Source organism: Prionailurus viverrinus, chromosome A2 (assembly GCF_022837055.1).
Source record: "Prionailurus viverrinus isolate Anna chromosome A2, UM_Priviv_1.0, whole genome shotgun sequence".
NCBI lineage: Eukaryota > Metazoa > Chordata > Mammalia > Carnivora > Felidae > Prionailurus > Prionailurus viverrinus.
The window spans coordinates 127,207,385-127,230,490 of NC_062562.1; the positions used below are offsets into that span (position 1 = coordinate 127,207,385).

General features: G+C 37.0%; 1 protein-coding gene across 4 annotated transcripts in view; it reads left to right on the forward strand.

The window, feature by feature from the left end:
* Nucleotides 1–23,106, forward strand: part of ANLN (anillin, actin binding protein) — a 49,951-nt gene that overhangs the window by 17,207 nt on the left and 9,638 nt on the right. For 2 of the 4 annotated variants that reach the window (XR_007148611.1, XM_047842471.1), the window contains exons 6-22: nt 1,055–1,245; nt 1,523–1,630; nt 4,607–4,733; nt 7,810–7,920; nt 8,997–9,235; nt 9,942–10,087; nt 10,294–10,441; nt 11,064–11,199; nt 11,850–12,032; nt 13,308–13,434; nt 14,336–14,384; nt 14,477–14,533; nt 14,974–15,012; nt 15,285–15,306; nt 16,216–16,328; nt 17,253–17,306; nt 21,692–21,778. Coding sequence is in view for 3 of the 4 variants with exons in the window: in XM_047842471.1 (XP_047698427.1) it covers nt 1,055–1,245; nt 1,523–1,630; nt 4,607–4,733; nt 7,810–7,920; nt 8,997–9,235; nt 9,942–10,087; nt 10,294–10,441; nt 11,064–11,199; nt 11,850–12,032; nt 13,308–13,434; nt 14,336–14,384; nt 14,477–14,533; nt 14,974–15,012; nt 15,285–15,306; nt 16,216–16,328; nt 17,253–17,306; nt 21,692–21,778 (1,937 nt within the window). In the remaining variant the exon portion in view is untranslated. The remainder of the gene's footprint in view (nt 1–1,054; nt 1,246–1,522; nt 1,631–4,606; nt 4,734–7,809; nt 7,921–8,996; nt 9,236–9,941; nt 10,088–10,293; nt 10,442–11,063; nt 11,200–11,849; nt 12,033–13,307; nt 13,435–14,335; nt 14,385–14,476; nt 14,534–14,973; nt 15,013–15,284; nt 15,307–16,215; nt 16,329–17,252; nt 17,307–21,691; nt 21,779–23,106) is intronic. The other 2 variants (XM_047842483.1, XM_047842492.1) reach the window with 2 other exon arrangements.

The window sequence follows — 23,106 nt, forward strand, 5'->3', positions numbered from 1 at the left end:
AGAAGTGGGACAGAGGATCCAAAGTGGGTTATGCTGACAGCAGAGCGCCTGCTGATAGCAGAGAGCCCCATGTGGGGCTTGAACTCATGAACCTTGAGCCAAAGTCAGATGCTCAACCAACTGAGCCACCCAGGCACCCCCCATTTGTTCTACTTTAATTTTTTTTTTTTTTAACATTTATTTTTGAGAGAGAGAGAGAGAGAGACAGAGCACAAGCGGGGGAGGGGCCAACAGAGAGGGAGACATAGAATCCGAAGCAGGCTCCAGGGTCAGGTCTGTCAGCATAGAGACCAATGTGGGGCTCGAACTCACGGACCATGAGATCATGACCTGAGCTGAAGTCAGACGCTCAACCGACTGAGCCACCCAGGCGCCCCTCATTTGTTCTACTTTAAATGTACTTCATATTATTTCAAAGGAATACTGGTTTAAGACTTTATAGATTGAAGACATCCCTTGATAAAGTGAATGATCTCTAATTTTTCTTTTGGGAGAGAAGGATTTAATCCCTGGATTTTAGTATATTAGACTTGCTAAAAGCAAGATGAAATACATTGGGCTATAGAAATATAAGTAGTTGGGTGATCATGGCTCGGGCACTTGGTGGTCAGGGAGTGCTATTAATAAACACACTGTGAATCTCCAATCCTTTAGGAGTATTTCCAGTTCTGATTATGTAGTTGAAAGGTTTTCTAACTCCCACTGCTCTCTTATTCTACCTCACCCCCCCCTTTTTTTTAGAGAGAGAGTACGCTCAACCTACTGAGCCACCCAATCTACCAGAGCACCCCATCACTCTATCTTTTAAAATTTTTTTAATTCTTCTTTATTTTTTAAGGAACAAAATCTTATAAATTTTAGGACTTTGAATTAAATAGAATAGTATGGTAAATTTCTTTTTTAAAGCTATTTTCCTACTGTTTACTTTCCCAATGAGTATTCTAAATAGAATGAAAGCATTTTAGAGCCATTACTGGATTTTAGAACTTTTTCAATAGACATGATAATTGTTATTTCTTTTAAATGGCCTCCAAAATGTGTGTGTTTTCTGTAGGAGGGGCAGGAATTAAACCTTTCCTGGAGCGCTTTGGAGAGCGTTGTCAAGAACACAGCAAACAAAGTCCTGCTCGGAACACACCCCAAAGAACCCCCATTATCACTCCAAATACAAGGGCCATCCAAGAAAGATTATTCAAGCAAAACTCATCTTCATCTACTACTCATTTGGCACAACAGCTCAAGCAGGTCTGGCTTACTGCTTTTAACACTATTCATCATGTGGTCTCGACATAGGACCTAGAAATCCAATTATGAATTCTGATACCAGTCTTTTGACTGAGATAATAGCATCGTGATTCTTTGTATCACTTATTTCAAGTTAGAAATACTTTGTCTTGTATTCCATGAATATTGTGAATTTTTTACCCTTAAAACTGAAGATAAGCAAAGTTTAGTAATGTTTGTATATTATTCTTAAACATACTATTGCTCTCGTATCAAATAGAGCTTTTGATTGTTTTAGGAACGTGAGAAAGAACTAGCATGTCTTCGTGGCCGATTTGACAAGGGCAATTTATGGAGTGCAGAAAAAGGCGAAAGCTCGAGAAGCAAACAACTAGAAACCAAACAGGTGGTGTAAACAAGAAATATGAAAGTGAACCTGGCACCAAAGCAGTGCTGGGATCTAACTTGGTTCTGTTTGGTTGTAAAACACTTCTTTATCCCGTCCCAATTTACTGTGCCACTTTCCACTCATAAACTCCTTCAGCATGCATTCCAACTCTGCTTTTCTCTTGTGATGTTTTCCCATTCGGTGGAACTCTTAACGTATTCACTGATGACCTACCTAAAATCAAATTTTAAAACTTCTCATCATTCAATTTATTTCACATTTCTTTTAATATTCTACTTACATGCTGGTTCTAAAGTGTTTCTCAGAATCTACTTATTTTAGTACTGATTGTATACCCTCCCCACATACCACACTTTCAGACTATCCATAATCCTTTTCAGTCACCAATTATGTCCCAAATTTCTGTTTATTCCTATATTACCTACTGTCAAATTTCATTAATCAGCCTTCAACCAAGTCCCTTCTTGTAAATTATTTTCTGCTTCATTTACATGCCTACTTGTACAAAATACTGTATTAGGATATACTTTTCAGCTAAAAATAATAGAATTATATTTAAAGTGGGTACCAGTAGAAATAGAACTATACATTTAACCAGTATACTTTGACAAAGATCTATTTAATTGATTTTGTTTTACTAGTTCTCTTGATTAACAAATCATGTTTCCCAGGGTTCTGACCTAACCCTGTTTTCTCCTCATTTGCCCTGGGGCTTCTCTTCTCTGTCCTCATGTTTAGCTTCAGCCAAGCACACAAATGCTAAGGTGCTTAGCTATGCTGTGTTCACCTCTCTCCTGAACTCCTGTCCTGGCTAGCTAGTGGATTTCTCTCTGCTTCGCAGAAGTATATTCTCCATGGAGTCTCTGTTTTCACCTAGGTCTTTGTTCTATACCTCATCAGCTAAAACAGTCTGGGAGTTCTTCCTTGGCTCCTTCCTTTTATTACTGTGTCTTCCCACCTCCTCTTATTACTATATCTTCCCCTAGCATGCACACACACACACACACACACACACACACACACACACAAACACGTACACATCATTGGATGTTTTCAAAATATGTCACAAGCTGCCTGTCCTCTCTGTTTTCCTCTGCCGTTACCTTAATCACTTCCAGAACTTTGTATTGAAAACCCTGCTTCTAGTCTGGCTGTTTTCCTGTCCACCTTACCCACTGTTGCCAGGGAAATAGTCTTATAAAGCAGATATTTGTGCATTCACTTCCTTAAAATCCTGGAAAGTTTTCCATAGCTATCATCAGAAAATGTCTCAAGTGCTTGGCTTGACATCCAGAATCATTCAGAATCTGGCTCCTCACTGCTCCTCCACACGTGTGCTTCAGTCCTGTCATGTAGACTATTTGCAGTTTCTCAAATGTATCCACGTTTTCAGATCTCTTGGCCTTTGCCTTGCTGTTCTGTCCGCACAGAGTATCTCTGTGGTGAGCTCCTACTTCATTAGGAATAGGTCAAACTCTAGTCCCTTGGCCCTTTTCCTAAATGGCCCCTCTTTTTTTTCACCATGTCATCCTGTATTTACCTCGACTGGAATACTTATCTTCCTGTAATTGTTCTACCTTTGCTTTCCACCACTGTCCACAAGGACCTTATCCATCTTTATCTTTGTTGTTAGTGCTTGGATCACAGTAGGGGCTCAATAAATTTGTCCTTGAAGGAAGGAAGGAATGTGCTAATGCTTCCCATCCGCATATAGCAAGCTGTTATCTGTTATCTTAAAACCAAAACTACTCTCCTGACCCCTGTTTACCCCCCCTTTCTTTGCCTCCTTTTCATGACTTTTGTAAAAGAGTTATCTCTTGCTGCTTACAATTTTTTTTTTTTTTTTTTGTAAGAGGCTACTGAGATCACCCAGGTGATGGGAGGTGTTGGACTGGAGAGGCGGGATGGTGAGTGCAGGGTAACCAGGGGGCGTGAGCCTAGAGGAGCAGGGGCAGGAGGAGAGGATTACTGAGAGCTTGGAATTAGTGTTAGAGACTGGAGAGGGGGTGTCCCTCATGCCGTCAGGGTCTAGGGGAGAGAACCACCTTTATTACAGAATATTGTAGGGAAGTCCTGCCTTCACAAGAGAGCCACGTCTGCAGCACAGCATTCGATAGTTTACCCTGTGTTCGTGCATCAAAAGCTTCTTCTAATTCGAGAGACAACACGGTCTGAAATTACATCGGGAATAAGAATGTGTAGGTTTGTAAACTGGCCCTGCCAGTTACTAGCCGAGTGTGCAAGTTGCTGAACTCATCTGTGTCTCGGTCTTCTCATCTGTAAAATGGAGGTAGTAGCACTTAACTTACAGGGTTATTGGGAGGACTCAGGGAGGCAATGCCAAGTGCTTGGAAAGGTGACTGGCACAAATGAGGCTCTACTAAGCATTAGTTGCTGTTATTCTTATTCTTACTTGATTATTTCTACTATTGCTTTAATCATAAAGCCTTTTCCGAAACAATGAATGTTTCTCTTCCATTGCCTTTATAAATGATTAAAAAAAGACTCAGAGGGATTTCCTGTTTTTTCTTTTTCTTTCCTTCTTTTCAGATCTGTTTTTGGTTCTTTGTTTTCTTGGCCTTTTACTCCTGAGTAACCATTTAGGGGAATCCTGATGCAGGAACTGTCAGTAGATTTTATAGGTGTGGGAGGAGATAAGTGACATATGGGGAATTACTTTTCTCTGTGTGGATTTCACTTAAATCAGTTTATCTAAAACTACTCTGATGTGAATTTTCATTCATGCCTCCTAGTCTGTTAAAAGTTGTATGTACTGGGAATTACCAAGAATAATGAACCAGCACTGAGGGCTTCTTGTGATCTAAACATGGCTGGGACCTTTCACATACATTGTTTTGTTCTGAGGAAGCTTATATAAAAGAATGATATGTGTTTGTTTCATTTAATAACATGTAAAAATAGACAAAAAAATCTATAGTTTTGAGAAATAAAATCTTCATTTCGTTTCTGCAGGAAATTCACTGTCAGAACACTCCCCTTAAAAAACACCAAGCTGTTTCAAATACCCCGTCGCTTCCAGTAACGGAAAAGGTGACAGAAAATCAAACACCAGGAAAACCTTCCAGCACAGAACCTACAGGTCAGCATTTTCCACTTCTGCTCCACTTATATGTAGCTTTCAGTCTACTGGAGTTTTGGAAATTGCATTGGAAAGCGGAAATACTGCTTCAATGTAAAAAGATAGATTAATGTCTTTATTTCTACTCATTCTTTAATGTTCAGCCATGCAATATGCTTCTTCCATAGTTCTCTTTCCAGACTCAGGACTCATGCTCTTGATGGGAGGATAAATTAGTACCACTCTGTTTTGTTTTTTTTTTTTTTTTGAGAAAGATTCAGTAATAGCTGTTGAATTGTAAAGTGTGCATGCTCTTTAATTTAGCTCCTCTACAAGTGTTTCTACAAGTTGACTTCTTAAAACTAGTGTGCAAAGATGTATATACAAAGAGATGAATTGTAGCACTGTTAGTAATAAGGTGTAAATGACCTCAATGTCCATCAGTAGAAAACTGTTTAAATAAATTATGCTAAATCCATGTCCTCAAATATTATGTAGCTGCTTAAAAGAATAAGATAGCTTTGTATGTAATGACATTTAATATGTCAGAGACACTTAAACATTTTAGTTTTTTTTTTTTTTTTAAGTCTGGTGAAAAACACATTACTAAAATTCACCATCCTAACAGTTTTTAAGTAGTAGTAGTTTTAAGTATATTCACATCGTTGCAGAACAGATCTCCAGAACCTTTTCATCTTGTAGAACTGAAACTGTACCCATTAAACAGCCACTCTCCGTTTCTTCCTCTCTGCAGCCCTTGGTAGCCACCATTCTGCTTTCTGTCTCTATGAATTTGACTAGTTTAGAAACGTCCTATAAGTGGAATCATATAGTATTTTTCTTTTTGTAACTAGCTTATTTAATTTAGCTTAATGTCCTCAAGGTTTATCCATGTTGTAACTTGTGACAGCATTTCCTTCCTTTTTAAGGCTGAATAGTACTCCGTTGTGTATATGTACATTTTGTTTATCCATTGTCTATCAATGGGTATTTTGGTCGCTTCCATCTCTTTGTTATCGTGAATAGTGCTGGGTATGCAAATTTCTCCTTGAGACCCTGCTTGGAATTCTTTTGATATATACCCAGAAGTGAGATTGCTAGATCATATAGTGGATCTATTTTAAGTATTTTGAGGAATAATTATACTATTTTCTGTGGCAGTCACACCATTTTACAATCTTACCAACACTGCATAAGGATTCCAATTTTCCCGCATCCTTGCCAACACTTGTTATTTTCTGTTTTTTTTGTTTTGTTTTGTTTTGTTTTTTATAGTAGCCATCCTTTAGGGTGTGAGGTGATAGCTCGCTGTGATTTTGATTTCCATTTCTTTTATAATTAGTGGTGTTGAGCATCTTTTCATATGCTTGTTGGCTATTTGTATATCATCTTTGGAGAAATGTCTGTTCAAGTTCTTTGCTCATTTTCTAATCAGGGTATTTTATTTTTGTTGTTGAGTTATAGTTATATATTCCATATATTAACCTCTTATCAGATACACAATTTACAAATATCTTCCCCCATTCTGTAGGTTGACTTTTCAACTCTGTTGAATGTGTCCTTTGATGCACAAAAGTTTTTAAATTTGATGTAGTCCCATTTGTCTGCTTGTGCTTTTGTGGCCTGTGCTTTTGGTGTCACACCCAAGAAACTGACAAATCCATTGTCATGGATGTTTTCCTATGTTTAGGAGCTTTATGGTTTTGAGTCTTACAATTAAGTGTTTAATCCATTGTGAGATAATTTTGTATATGGTATCAGATAAGGTTCCAACTTCATTTTTTGCATGTGCATATCCAGTTTTCCCAGCCTCATTTGTTGAAGAGACTGTCCTTTCCTCACTAAATCATCTTGGCAGCATTGTCAAAAATCATTTGACCATACATGTGAGGTTTTCTTTTGTGGCTCTCTGTTCTTGTTCCCTTGGTCTATGTTTGTGCCATACTGTTTTGATTACTATAGTTTTGTAATATGTTTTGAAATCTGGATACATCAGTCTTCTAATTTTGTTCTTTTTCAAAGGTATTTTGTATATTCAAGATTTATTGAATTGAAGCTCCATACGAATTTTAGGATGGACTTTTCTGTTTCTCTAAAAAATGCTACTGGGATTTTGATGAGAATGCGTTGAATCTGTAGATTGCTTTCAGTACTATTGACATCTTGACACTATTAAGTCTTCCAATCCATGATCATGGGGTGTCTTTCCAGCTATTTGTGCCTTATTTAATGTTTTTAAGCAATGTTTTGCAGCTTTCAGTGGACAATTATGTCACCTCCATGGTTAGGTTTTTTCCTAAGTATTTTATTCTTTTTGATGCTGTTGTAAATGGGATTGTTTTCTCAATTTCCCTTTCAGATTTTTTTTTGTTAGTGTTCAGAAATGCAAGTGATTTTTGTGTGTTATTTTATATTCTACATCTTTGCTTAATTTGCTTATTCTAACAGGATTTTTTGTGGAATGTTTATAGTGTTTTCTACATATAATATCATATTATCTATATACAGAGGTAATTTTACTTCTCCTTTTCAAATCTTGATGCTTTTTATTTCTTTTTCATGGCTATTTTCTCTGACTAGGACTTCCAAAGCTATGCTGAATAGAAGTGGTGAGAGTGGGCATCCTTGTCTTGTTCATGATCTTTAAAGGAAAAGCTTTCGGTTTTTCACTACTGAGTATCATGTTAGCCAGTGGCTTTTCATTTGTGGCCTATATTCTGTTGAGGTAGTTTCAGTTTCCTTCTATTGCTAGCTTATGAAGTGTTCTTATTGACACTTTTTTCTAAAAAGTGAAAAATAAAATGCATGCATAGTATGACGACCTTCTGATAAAACAAAAGGATATAACATTTGCATACATACAGGGGAATTGGAAGGACAAATAGCCTGGTAATATTGGTGTCCCCTTTCTCTTGTTGGGGAGGAAGAGAGACAGGAACGTTAAGAGAGGACAGTTGTCTTGGGGGATTCTCTATACATTTTTAGATCTGAAATGCATAGTTTTATGATCAGAAAAAAGAATACAAAACATATCTTAACTGAAAAATTCTAGGTTCCTACATATAGTAATATGGTTTTTCTTAAAATTTTTTTTTAGGTTTCCCTGAACGTAAAATGACGAAGTCTAGCCCTTTGAAAATCACATTGTTTTTAGAAGAGGATAAGTCTTTAAAAGTAACATCAGACCCAAAGGTTGAGCAGCAGACTGGTTGGTTTTTATGCTTTATTTCCTATTAATTCTGAACTCACTATAAGATATAACATATTGGTAGAAGCACATATTCAAATATATAATGTTCTATATTTCAAAATGTCTCATGATTCTGTAATATTCTCTTTTTTTTAAAGAATATCTTTAAGCTTATTTATTTTGAGAGAGACAGAGACAGAGTGAGCAGGGGAGGGGCGGAGAGAGAGGGAGAATCCCAAGCAGGCTCTGTGCTGCCAGTGCAGAGATGTGGGGCTCAAACCCATGAAACTGTGGGATCATGCGTGACGTGAGCTGAAACCAAGAGTCAGACACTTAACCGACTGAGCCACCCAGGCGCTCCTCTTTCTCTCTCTTTTTAAAAATTTTTTAACGTCTTTATTTATTTTTGAGAGAGAGAGAGGGAGAGAATGAGGCGGGGCGGGGGGGGGGGGTGGAGACACAGAATCCAAAGTAGGCTCCAGGCTCTGAGCTGTCAGCATAGAGCCCAACATGGGGCTTGAACTCACAAACCACGAGTTTATGACCTGAGCTGAAGTCGGACACTTAACCGGCTGAGCCACCTAGGCACCCTTCTCTCTTTTTTTCACTAGGAAATATACTAGCTTCCACAAAGAGATAGCACTGTTAATAGTTATCTTAGGTCACAGATCCCTGTGAAAATCTGATTAAAGCTATCACTCACTTTCACAGGGAAAGGAAATGTATTGCCCTTCTACACTCCTTATATACTGTTAGGGAGGTTAGTGGTTCTTGAAGGTTATTTGGGAGCCCTGCCTTAAGTGCTGTTAATATTTTCCTATTATTGACAGCCATGTGAAAAGGCATTCCCCCCCAAAAAAAAAGAGTTACTCGAAAGAACATTTTTTTGTAAGTCTGAAGTTTCTGGCTATTGTTGTTCACATTCTTAGTTAATATTCTTTCTTAAATCCAAAGTGTTTAGTCAGCTTTTGACAGTTCCAACTTTCACTGCTTTGCTGTTTATTTAGTAAGCACGTGAACGTTAGGTCTGCTCTGCTATCCCTTTAATTCTTAAAGGTCTGAGTCACAGAATCACCTCCTGAAATCTTTTTCAGAAGTGGTACGTGAAACTGAGATGAGTGTGGATGATGACGATGATATCAATAGTTCAAAAGTAATTAATGACATCTTCAGTGATGTCCTGGTGGAAGGTGAGCTGGACATGGAAAAGAGCCAAGAGGAGATGGACCATGCAGAAGCAGAAAGCGCTGAAGAACAGGAAGATGCACTGAACATCTCCTCCATGTCTTTGCTTGCTCCGTTAGCACAGACCGTTGGTGTGGTAAGTCCGGAGGTAAGAAAAGATTAAATGTCAATAGGCCCAGGACACAAAGAAACAGCAATCACGAGATCCCCTTTTGTTTGAGTTGGTACATGGGGATTTGGCACTCTGTAGCCAGGGGGATGCTGGAACTCTGATGTCAGTTCTCATAAAAGAGAGCTTAAAATGCTTCAGTGGTTTCCCGTGACCCTGGATAAAATGCAAACTGTGACATGGTTTAAAAGGTCAGACATTTGGGCTCAAATCCTGGCTCTGCCATTGGCTGTTTGTTGGCCGGGTTATTTAACCTCTTTGCCACAGTTCCCTCACCTGTTAAGTGAGGTTAAAAGTAGTGCCTATATCATGGGGTTAATGTGAATATTAAATCACTAGTATATTAGTACATAGCACCAGACAGACAACTAACATTTATTGAGAGCCAACTATTGTTTTTAGCTATCACCCTAAATTGAATAGCTACAGTTTGAGAAATTGATTGAATTAGAAAAAGTTTTTAAGAGAATTATAAGTGCAGGTTTTAGCTGTCTTTGAACTTTTATTCATTTACTATTTAGGGAACTTATTTTTTAGTTTGCCTTTGTTTTTATGATGCATCATAAATCAGCTGACTTATTGGATCTTCATTTCCTAATAATAGAGCATTTATTCAATTCCTCAGAGTTATCACTTAGAATCAGTGTCATCCATAAAATCTAATACCTGATGTGCTTCACTGCAGAGTTTAGTTTCCTCACCTCGATTGGAATTGAAAGATTCCAGCGTAAGTGATGAAAGTCCAAAGCCAGGGAAATTCCAAAGAACCCGTGTTCCTCGAGCTGAGTCAGGTGATAGCATTGGTTCTGAAGATCGTGATCTTCTTTATAGGTAAGCATGTTTTCAAAAGGCATTCACTCACTAAGGGTCATCGTTTAGATTTATAACTTATAATGTTATTAATAATTCACCTGTATAAAACTTTGGAATGACTTTTGTCAGCCTCTCTTTTACCAAATGGCATTTTCCACATGTTCACTAAAAGAGAGTGCTCAATGTGTTGCTGGATTTCTAAGAGTATACCTTATTTCCTGAAGCATTGATGCGTACAGATCTCAAAGATTCAAAGAAACAGAACGTCCTTCAATAAAGCAAGTGATTGTTCGGAAGGAAGATGTTACTTCAAAGTTGGATGAGAAAAAGAATGCCTTTCCTGGTCAAGTGAACATCAAACAGAAAATGCAGGTATGTACTTCTGTGGAAAGGAGACTTGGAATGTTTTCTGTACTAGATCATACACTTCTTAAGGACAAGGGCCCAGCCTTATTCATCTCCATACCCTGAGTGAGTAGAACAGTGTCTGACACACTGGAGCTCAGTAAATCACTCTTGAATTCATTGTAACTTGAGAAAGGTCCTCTTTGTTGGGCAGGTTGGAAGCTTGTTATATAGCTGAAACATTTAAACACGTTTGTCATAAATATCCTTAAAGTATAACTTTCATTTTGCTCTTAGAGGTTCTTTGATGCTAAGGAAGTCATGTACAACATACATGTAATTTAAATAAAATGAATCAGATAATTTCTACATCTTTACTTTGTCGAACATAGCCCCGAGTATAATTTTTATTCAGTATGAGTTGAAAGTCTTTTCATAAGAATGTTTATAGTGTAATTTTTATAGCGTGTTGAATGTTTTTGGTGCATAGTCCAGACACTTGAACAGTGAAACAATTTCATTTTGACTTCACTCTCTGGATATTTTGGAAATTATCCAACAGGATTCGTTACAACTGAAGTTTTAAATAAAGTGAAAATGGTGATAAAAAAAATGTGAGTTCTTTTTCTCGTTTCATTGGTTTCCCTAGGAACTCAATAATGAAATAAATTTGCAGCAGACAGTAATCTATCAAGCCAGCCAGGCTCTTAACTGCTGTGTTGATGAAGATCACGGAAAAGGGTCACTAGAAGAAGCTGAAGCAGAAAGACTTCTCCTCATTGCTAGTACGTGTGATACACCTGAAACCATTCCAACAGAATTCCAAATCAGGAAAGACTTATTTTGTCCAGGATAGTTAGAAATCTCTATTTTAAAGAAAGGGCTTTTTCTGTTTTAGTTGATCTGTGTTTCTGTTTGTTTGTTTCTTACAACATTTGTGAATACTCTACATGTAAAATAAAATGTAGTTTGCATGAAAGGTGAAAGGAATTGGAATGCAGTTGAAGAAATGCAGTTTTGAAGTATGCAAAAAATGAATATATGAATGTCTCTCTCTCTCTCTCTCTCTCTCTCTCTCTCTCTCTCTCTCTCTCTCTCTCTCACTTGTCTCTGCACCTGGCTATCTACATGTAGCTAAAAAAGTCTGTGAACTTTGTTGCGTATGTGTAGTGGCAGATGACAGGGCATGTTAGGGTGGAGAGATTATACCATACAAGAAAACTGGCTGCAAGTTCAAGCATTAAATTATAAAGATTTGGTAAACGGATGAGCAGTCAAGGTTTTACCCAACCACCCACCACCTGCTTGTACAAAGAAGTACTGATCTTGTCTTTGATCTTACGTACATTTGCCGCATCGGTGCATTTTCTTGAATCGGTCTCATTTAGAGACAGATGCAGTTTTAATATTTGTGACATTGCATATTTTTACATAGCTGAGAAGAGAACACTTTTGATTGATGAGTTGAATAAATTGAAGAACGAAGGGCCCCAGAGGAAGAACAAGGCTGGTCCCATATCCCCAAGTGAATTTGTCGCATCCAAGGGATCAGTTACTTTGTCAGAAATCCGCTTGCCTCTAAAAGCAGATTTTGTCTGTGGTACAGTTCAGAAACCAGGTATGGTGATTTTTATTTTCACCGCTTCTAGATCCTATGTTAAATTATGAACTTACCTAGGCAGGAATGATGCAAATGTGAGCAAGTAGAGCATGCAAAAGAATGTGCAGTTTGTATCTTGGGCCTTTAGTTCTTTGATGGAAGATCTGTGTGTAAAAATAACCAAGGGAAAATTTCATATGTGGTTGCTGATCCACATGGTGACAGACATGGCTCTAACTGAAAGCAGGGCTGGTTAAACAGAGCTTCGAGCATGAAGTATTTCCTAAGATGAGATGATCTTGACACGGCAGATCACTCAACTTTCATTATTTAATTTGTGGAAAGTATGGGGACATCTAAGAGAACCTATTTTACTTATTCTTTTCTGTTTTAAACCCATCCCCCAAATCTTGAATGATTGGTTGTAGAGGTGAAGATCACCACCACAGTGAAGATGGTTCCATTGAAATTGTATCGCCTTTGTCACTGTAGATTGAATAAGTATAAACATGTATTCTACGAAAAATCATAGCAACATGGGTAAAGGAGAGTATGGCACCAGGATCTGAAAACAGGGCAGGGTAATTATAGCAAGCTTAATAAAGTTTCATTAAATTTTGGTGAAGTTATTTTAAGATTCCTTTAAATTTTCATTTGCATGGACCTTAGGGAAAGGAGGGCTAGACATAGGTGAGAAGTGAATTTGAGGTACAGGGAAAAGAAAGAATGGAGATCTTTAAAAGTTGAAGCATCATTGTAGGGAGGAGGTGACTTAGGTTCTGATTATTGCTGTTGTCTGATTTGGGTGTGGTGTGGAAGAAATCTATTGGTAACATAGTATGTACCTTGAATATGTGGGTATTCAATGACAGATAGTGAAGGAACAGTTTATGTTTTTATTAGAATTTGTCTCTAAGTAACTTTCACAGAAATGTAGTATTTTATTTTTGCAATAATAAACCCTAATTTTCTTTTTGAGGAATATACTGTCAGCTAAAGAATTAGTCAATAGGTAAAATACGAAGTTAGCAGAAATTGAGGGATTATGGAGTGGCATTATTTCAGTTCACATAAATAACAGGAAGAGATCTTGCCTGATGCTTATTGATGATGATTATGACTGCTTATATGTCTTACTTAGCTTTTTGTGTCTAGAAAGTTGATTTTAGTAATTTTTGCATACATTATATAAATTAGTCACAGTATTACTTTATTCCTTTGGTTTTCCAGAATGCTGATTAGCTAAATCTGATTTTGCTTGTGCTTATTATGTAATGTGATTACCTTTTGCAGATGCAGCAAATTACTATTTCTTAATTATACTAAAAGCAGGAGCTGAAAATATGGTAGCCACACCATTAGCATGTACTTCAAATTCTCTTAATGGTGATGCTCTGACATTCCCTACTACATTTACTCTGTAAGTAAATTATGCTTTTGCTGGTTCAAACACATTTTCTTTTAATGGAGTTAGTACAGATGGAATGTATAGTCTTTGAAATACAGTATGTTCATTCTCATGTGGACAAATAACTGTTTCAATTTGTTGGTTTAAATCTTTTACATGTTTCTGATATTTCTTTCCATTGTGTAGCACATTTTGTCCATGTGAATATATGTATTTAATGTTTTGACATATACATAAAAACATAAATACATGCATAATATAATTAAGGTCTATATTATATATTATATAAATTAATACATACAGGGGCACCTGGGTGGCTCAGTCAGCTGAGCATCTGACTTGAGCTCAGGTCATGATCTCACAGTTCACGAGTTCGGGCCCCATGCTGGGCTCTGTGCAGACAGCTTGGATCTTAGAGCCTGCTTTGGATTCTGTGTCTCCCTCCCTCTGCCCCTCCTCTACTCACTCTCTCTCTCTCTCTCACTCTCTCTCTCAAAAATAAAAAAAAAAAAAGTAAATATAAACATATGTATAAGATCTAGACCTTAATAATTTATTTATGTGCTTTAAATCTTATAATGTACTTAATAAATATTCCAACTCGGTGAAAAGATGTATTTAGTGTCACAAATTTATTTTGAAAATACAGAGTCAAAATCCAGCTAGAAAAAAATTGTTTATTAAAGACCTTGAATTGTAAAATACTGAAGAAACTATTTGACTTGTATTATAGTAAAAGTAGACTTTTCTTACCTATTTTTATGTTCTTTAATGGTTTATAACTACTGCCTGTAGTTAAAAACACTGTGAATTCCTTTACTCTCAGGATCATGTAACAATATTAGTGGCATCATTTTTAATGGCATAAGTGTGTGTTTTCCTTACAGTTTTATTTAACGATTTATCTTCCCAGGCAAGATGTGTCCAATGACTTTGAAATAAATATTGAAGTTTACAGCTTGGTAAGCAGTGAAAGCTTTGTAAAATAACCAATATTATGTTTTTCTTAGACATATTAGATCTTAAACTAATTATGCTTTGGGTTTGTGTGTAGGTACAAAAGAAAGAACTCTCGGGCCCTGATAAGAAGAAAAAGGCACACAAGTCCAAGGTGAGAAGGAAAAACCCAGGAAAAGGATCATCATCAGAGATAATACATATATCAGTTTTTAATTTCTCTACATTTATTTGACAACCAGCTTTTATAACCTGTTTAAATGTTTCTCAAGCCTTTCCTCTGAGCTCTTGCCTCACCAAGTTCTCGGTTCACCAGTACTTGTGCGGGCATAAGCCGTGAGAACTTGTAGGGTGGTATTTAGCCTTCCCAGTCTTTGGTCTTTAGTGCTTTTTCTAACATCACTTAGAAGAATTTTACTTTAGCTCCAACGAAAACAGGAATGACAATATGGAGAAAGCCTTAATAGAGGACTCAAGTATAAATGTATTCACATTTAAGAATTATTTTCTATGTGGGAGTATCTCAAGGTTGGTTAGTTTTAAGCTCTGAATCATAATGTTTAGCAGTAAATATACTGTTACCTTTTCTTCTAGGCTATTACTCCAAAGCGACTTCTCACATCTATAACCACAGTAAGTAAATCTTAAAAAATTTAGCTCCCTTGAGAAATTTTCATTTTACACACACGATTGTAAATTGGTTAACCATTTCTAAACTCTTAGCACTGTGGAAATCTTTAAAATATACTACTGGGGAGAAACATCTGATTATTTAAAGAGGAAAAGATAATATTTTCTGAAATGTAGCTTTTGCAGTATTAGAGAGTTTACTGTTTAATATCTAAATCTTTGTATCGAATAAAGGAAATAACTTGTGTTTCTTCTTTACACCGCTTTTGTTTTAGAAGAGCAGCCTTCATTCTTCAGGTGAGTGGATCTTGAACTATTTCCAACACTAGAGTCAGTAAATGAGCTAAGCAACCACACACGTGCTTTATGCACACAGGCGTCCTGATGAGCGTGCACCTTAGTCTCCTTTGAATAATATTTTCGGTGTGGTTTCTGGTAACACATAAGACGGCTGGGCAGAATAGCATGCTGTCAGATGTCACCATGGGCCGCCAGGCATCACGTTATATAGGCTCTAGCAGGCAGTACCGTATGATAGCAAGTCACCTGGCCATAGCTGCAGCCAGTGGCATCACTCTTCACCCCAACTTCTATTGTTCTATAAATTGGTTTTGTGCTTTCCACACTGTGGACTTGACCTCATTTAACTTTGCTGATCATGACTGGCATTGTATCGTGTCAGAAAAGCATCTTTCTAGTTCCCAGGAAGTTGTGAAAGGCATTCTCTAGAATGGCTTTAGGCCTGAGTTTTCCAAAGGGGATTAGGATGGAGCTGGTTTTAGTCCTTCCTTTGGGCTTCTGGTCTCTTCTTGGCACAAGAGGGTAACTAAGAAAAACTGCAGATATAGTCTCTGCTGCTAATTATATCATCCTAGACTAGAGCAATGAAGTCTTTTCACGTCTCTTTTAGGAAAATTGCTTTTTTTGTTGTTGTTTTTGTTTTTAGGAAAATTGTTTTATGTGCACATTTTTAAGTTCTGTGTCTTAAACATACAGTCATCCCAAAGGAATGATAAGGAATGTCTATACTGCCTCACCTAAGTTAATATAAAGTACTTAACTGTTTTTTTTCATTTTTTAATAATGGAGGAAAATGGCAGTTTTCTCTGTGATGACTTAATTTAATTCTTTTGGGGTGAGGTGAAGAATTGTTACTTATACTTGCAAAAATCACTCTGGACTCACCTTCATTTCCTTTCTCTCCAGTCATGGCCAGTCCAGGTGGTCTCCATGCTGTGCGTACCAGCAACTTTGCCCTTGTTGGGTCTTACATACTGTCATTATCTTCAGTAGGAAACACTAAATTTGCTCTGGACAAGGTAATCCAAATGTATTTATTTATTTACTTTTAGACAAATTAGGTCAGTAGAAATGCTCCAACACTTTCAAGTATTTTAAACCTACATTCTTGATGTTGCAAGTATTTCTCTCTCATCTCTTAATAGTTAAATCTTCAAAGTAGTGTATAGTGATTTATTCTAAATGTTACTTCTGACCACACAAGTATGTATTACTTCTTGCATGTTAAGCTTACAGTTTTAACCATAATAACTTGCCCATTTGAACCAGTACTTTGAAAAGAATACTATTTTATAGATTTAGTTTTGACAAGATAGGAAAAGATAGGTTAATTTCTTAGAAAAGTACTCATGAATCTAAGGGATTTCTTTCCCATACTTTCCTCCCCAAATTAAAAGCTTCATCATTCAGATCTGCGTTCTGTCGCTATTGAGTGTTTTTTCACCATAAGGTGATATGACTAAACTTTTAAAATAGCCAACAAGACCATTTTAAAGAGTGGGAGAACTAGTGGCAAACTTTGGTCTTTGAGCTGACACCTGTGGTATAATACAGAGGTATTTTTAAATATTTTAAGAGATTTTCCTAGTCAGAATATGGAAGTGAGGAAATATAAAAATTAGGAGGCCTGGTTCCTCATGTTGGCCCTGCTAGTAATTTCCTTTTTAACATGGAGCAAAGTCCACTCATTTCTCCAGGATCTTGTTTTCCCAGCGGAGAATATTAGGTTAGATTAAAACAATCCAACTTTAAAATTCTATGAAACATTTTTCTTTTAGTTGATAGACATAAAACAGACTACCTTTGAAATTTTGATTGTTGTTAATGCATATGTATTTTATCTTAACATGTTAATTTTTAAAACTTTATATAACTTTTTATTTAGTAATTCAGGTAGTTTAACAAATTGAGTGATCTTGGATCTTTTATTTTGTGTGTTTTAGATAAATTATGATGTAAAAGAGCGAGACCTACTGGGCTATATGTTCCAGGAAAAGGTTGCCATATTTTCTTCGCTTGAAACTAATGAGCTTAAAAAATCAATCCTTAATTTTTGGCTCAAATGTATTCATTTCACTAACCACTCTCATGTATTCTTGGTTATTTTAAATAATTAAGGACACGATGTACATTATTCTTTCTTTAGATTCTTGCAGATGGGTGTCTTTTTCTTTACTCTCATAATTCTTTAAAGCTCTCTTTGACAGTCCTCTTATTTTTTTCATGCATGTTTGGTACTTGGTCTTTTCTTCTATATTCTTTTTTTATGTTACAATTCTTTAATATTCCATAGTCACTTCAGCTTTGATTTTATGTGTACTAAAATACCAAATTAATAACTAAAACTAAAATGTATTCAGTATTGTTGACCTCCCCTATATTGAAAGAGCTACTGTTGATGTTTATAAAAGTGGTCTCAATTGGCTAATAGGATTATTGCTGTGTAGATGATGCTTTGTTCAGTGACTTTGAAATTAAAGTGTGTTTAACACTAAAATTGTACTGAGTATAATCATATGCTTTACAGTTTTTTTTAGGATTTTTAATTTCCTTGCAAATATCAATTGCAGACATTCTGTGGGTATATAGAAATTTACAAAGTGCCAATTTCTACATGTGTAAGAGATTTTGTTAATCTTTAAAATGAAAGAGATTTCAATGAGGTATGTTAAATATAGACTGGTCTTGAGAAATGTTTTGGGTGCCATTTTAATTCAAAATATCACCCATACAAATTTAAAAAAAATGCCGATATTTTCATTCTTTTAATATCTTTGAAATTATGTCTTAAATAGCCAACCACATGATTGAGCACAAAATCAAATCACTCAATTTGGTTGTGTCTAATACTCTAAAATCTCTTTCTGAATCAAATACAATCACATGCTTTTGTGAGTGGCAGGGGGAAGCAAATATTTGTTCCAATAGTTTATAGTTGATGTAGGAGAATATTTAAAATAGTAAAGTTTAGATGTTCTTTAAATTGGTGAGAAAAATGGAAGACCTTTTATACTCCTATAATAATCCTATTTAATTGACTTTGAGAAAATAGACAAGTGACCCATATCCGATCAGATACCAGCGATATAAAGTGAGTGTTTGCTTATTTTATTGGTGCCGTGACAACAGCAGTCATAAAGGTTATCTCTTAGGTCACCTTCAGAGTGGAATTCCTGTTGAGGTTAACCCAGACTGTTTGCTCTGTAGATTTAGGAGACCACTGATAGCAATTGCCTTCTTATTTGAGGTTAAGTCTGGCATCCTGGAATTTAAATTATGAATCTCCATGAGTCACAGGCTCTCAAGTCTTTTCTTTGAATACAGAATCCGAAATAGTCATAGATTTTATTACACTTTCATGGATAAAGAGAAAAGGACATCCCACAGCTCATCTTTTGACTTAAAGAAACCTCATAGGTATTTACACCCTACTGGAAATAGAGAAGGCAATTTACATAGCGGTGGGGCAAACAAATGTGAAGTAAGACAACCAGTTAGCATTGTAGAATTTCAAGGTTATAGGAGGAGTGATTAGGTGTGTTCTGCTGTACCCAAAGCTATCCTAGTCCTGGTGTCTTCCCATTGGGCCAGTATAATTATTAACAGTACCCCTTTCTCTCAGAGATCTCCCACTTTATGAAAAATTACAGCCACCCTGGTTGTAAGTTACATTTTATAGCTCTTAACAATAATCTTTGAAGTGAGAATATCTTCAAAGACCCCTTTGTTAAGTAGAAAACCGAATAGGATCATACATTTTCACAGGTTTCTACATTCCACAGGGGGTAGGAATATTGACCCTTTTGTGAATATTCTCAATTCACTCATCAGGACAAGCTTCTGACCAAGAATATTGTCAACTTTTCATAGCTGTAGAGGAAGGGTGAACATTTTCTTCTCATTTTTCGGAGATTCTTTTTACCAGCAGCATTCTCTGGGTTCAACGTGAGATTCTATTAATTAGCACTGAGAGCCTGAGGAACTTATAACTGACAATACGGAAAAGAAAAAAATGAGGGAATTTATAACAAAAAGGATCATGAGGTACCTGATGTTTTGATTCTACATTTTGGATGCCTTTTAAATTCAAAAAGTTAGAGGTTTATCTCATGGAATTAGTCTGTTGAAATCTGTCCTTTTTGGCTAAGAATTCTCCCATTACTTTATCTTTATTGTGTTGGAGGACTGAATTGTTGGAAACTAACCTTACACTCAAAAGAAGCTTTTTACACTCAAAAGTAGCTTCTCTCAGGATTTTCTGATTCCCTAGGACACATTTGCTAACAGGTGCACAAAATAAATCAAAACAAAGCACAGGTTCCCACAGACACAGGTCAGAGCCCTGGCGGCTTGATGCTGAGATACTGAGTGTGGTCTCCAGGAAAGAACTGGTGCCACTCGTGCTGTTTAGAGGTGCATGCTGCCTCCATCACAGCCTACTGCAAAACAAATGCTGAATGCTCTTTTTGCTTTTTGCCTTTTTTCATAAAAGCGAACATCCTCTTTGGATTTCTTTCAGTTAGCAAAAAACAGGTACTAACGTAGGTCTTTTGTACAAGTGAAGTGGGCAGACTTTGGAAAATCCAGGGGTTACCTGTGTGCTACATTTTCTCCTTTTCTTTTTTCTTTTCTTTTCTTTTCTTTTCTTTTCTTTTCTTTTCTTTTCTTTCCCCTTCCTTCCTTCCTTCTTAATAGGAAAATTCTGGGTACTTACTTGGCCAAACAGTATTCTTTTAGCAAACATTTGTCAAATGCCTGAATAGAATTCGGCAGTGGGCTATGGGAACCAACATGGAAAAGACATGATAGTTGACCTCAAGGATCTGCTGTGCAAAGTATGGGGCTATGGGTTAGGGCACAGAAGAGAACACATGCGGGGGAATTTCAGAGCCTGGAAGACAAACTTCATACTTTGAAAAGAACAAGATCTGTGTGGCCTAGAGTAGTTCTCATATTCAGGAGTGGGGAGAAAGGATTCAGCATCATATTGTCTGTATCCATTCATCTATTGATGGACGTTTAGGTTGTGTGCACCTCTTGGCTGTTGTGAAGAATGCTGTAGTGAACATGGGGGTGTACACATCCCTTGAGAATCTGTTTTTATTTTTATTTATTTATTCATTTTTTTCTAATTCTCTTGCTATTTTTTAAAAATATAATTTATTGTCAAATTGGTTTCTTATTCTTTTAGATAAATACCTGTTTGATTATGTGGTAGTTCTATTTTTAATTTTTTTTGGAGAAACCTCTGAAAAGCTTTCAATATTGATAAAGTCTGATTTATGTATTTTGGTGTTGCTATTGTTACTCATGCTTTGGTGTCATATCTGAGAATCTATTGCCAAATCCATGATCATGAAGATTTACTCCTATGTTTTCTTCTAAGAGTTTTATGGTTTTAGCTGTTATATTTAAGTCATTGAGCCATTTTAGGTAATGGTATATGATAATTTTGGTATATGATATGAGGTAGGGAACCAACTTCACTCTTGGATGTAGATACCCAGTTTCCCAGCACCATTTGTTTACAAGACTGCTCTTTCCTCATTGAAAGGTCTTGGTACCCCTGTTGAAAATCAATTGGCCATAGCTGTATGGGTTTATTTCTCGACTCTTAATTCTGTTCCTTTGGTCTATATCTTCCTTATATCCTTACTACACTGTTTTTTGATTAGTGTAGCTTTGATTTTTTTTTTAATGTTTATTAATTTTTGAGACAGAGCATGAACGGGGGAGGGTCAGAGAGAGAGGGAGACACAGAATCTGAAACAGGCTCCAGGCTCTGAGCAGTCAGCACAGAGCTCGACGCGGGGCTTGAACTCACGGACTGCCAGATCGTGACCTGAGCCGAAGTCGGACGCTTAACCGACTGAGCCACCCAGGCACCCCTTGATTACTGTAGCTTTGGATTAAATTTTGAAGTTGGGAAGTATGATTCCTCCAATTTTGTTCTTCCTTTTCAAGACTGTTTTGGTTATTAATAATTAATAATTACAATTCCATATGAATTTGAGGATCAGCTTTGCTCACTATTCTTTATTGCTGAGTAATAATGTATTATATTAACTTACCAGTCGAGTATATTCTGTTGATGGAGAATGGGTAAGCACATGTATTCTCTTCTTAAATCTGTCTTTTCTTTATTGCATTAACTTGGGACTGAGGGTTCTGTTTTTATCAAACTCTACCTTGAATGAATTTATTCTCCAAAAGCATTTGTTGCTAAGGAACCAGTGGCCTTTTGGCCACCTCTTTTATATTCCAATTTTAGAAAATACTGTGCTTTCAAGGCATAATATTCTTTATTCATGATTTATACATGTTTTATCAGAAAAAAATCACAGTGAAACTTTTGCAAATAATTTACCCTCTGTCTTCGCAGGTACCCTTTTTATGTCCCTTGGAAGGTCATATTTATTTAAAAATAAAATGTCAAGTGAATTCAAGTGTTGAAGAAAGAGGTTTTCTAGTAAGTAACATCACTTACTCTATGTTTTCCTTTTTTTCATGTTGTGAAGTATAGACTTGGTTTTGCATAGGAATGAAAACCCATGTGATTAAGTGATAAATTGGTTCAGTAAAGACTTGTTGCATGTCTGCTATATGCCAGTCACTGTGCTGGAATTGGAATCTAATAGGCCACGAGAAATAATCTTCCCCTGAGAAACTTTTAGTGTAGTAGGGGGAAGTACAAGTAAACTGCCAAGTGCAATACAGCACTGTAAGAAGTGGGAGCTTGGTGTGCATGGGGGTCATTGATGGGACAGGTCTGAAGTATGGGTACAGGGCCTTAAGGAAACCACTGGAAGAAGTAACTGGTAAGTTGCCGAGTAAGTTAGACAAGGAGAAAGAGGAGGAAGAAGTGCTCCAGGTGGGGAAGAGCATGTACGATGGCCTGGAGGGCCCTTCCCTCTCTCACCAGGACCGAAAAGGATGACACAGACAGTGGCAGGTATTTCAGCCGGCGCTTAGGGTGTGAGTGTCTATGGGCAGGAGGGACAGTGAGGAGAGCGATTGCGGACAGTGTGGTTAGGGGAGATGGGGCCAGGTGTTAAAGGGCCTCTGAAAGAATTTGGACTTTATCTCGAAGCCAGTGAGGTTCACTGGCAGGATTTTAAGCAGAGGAATAACATCAAATTTGAGGTTTAGAAAAGCCATTTGCCTGATGTGTGGGAAGGAGGTTGGAGACTGGCGACCCTGAAGAAGACTAGTGAGGAGACTCCAAGAGAGGTGATGGGGCCTGGCAGTGAGGTGCGCCAGGAGAGATGAAGCAGGAGGAAGGGCAGACCCAGTGGTTTGGCTGTGTGACGTAGGGTGTGGAAAGCAGAAGCAAGGATGTCGCCTTCATCCCTGCCTTGTACAACTTGTTGGGTGGCAGTGATGCCACTAAGATCAGGGATCTTGGGGGAGGAGCAAGTGTGCATGTTTGGGTAGAAAGTTTTTTGCCCCCCAAATTTTATTGTGGAAAATTACAGATATACAGCAATGTTGATAGAATTTTACAACGAGCACCCATATATCCACCATCTAGATTGTGCCCTTAACATGTTTTACTATCCTTGCTTTATCATGTATCTACTACCTAGCCATCCTTCCAGCTATCCCTCTGGCCACTGCTGAAAATATATTTGGGGGGGAAGAATTTTAAAGTATATTGTAGACATTGACATGTTCCTCCAAATATTAAGTGTACATCCCTGAGTTTTGACAGATGCATACATCTCTGTAACCCAAATTTCTATTAAGATGCAGAATATTGCCCTAGAAAGTTCCTTCCTACCAGTCAGTCCCCACCCC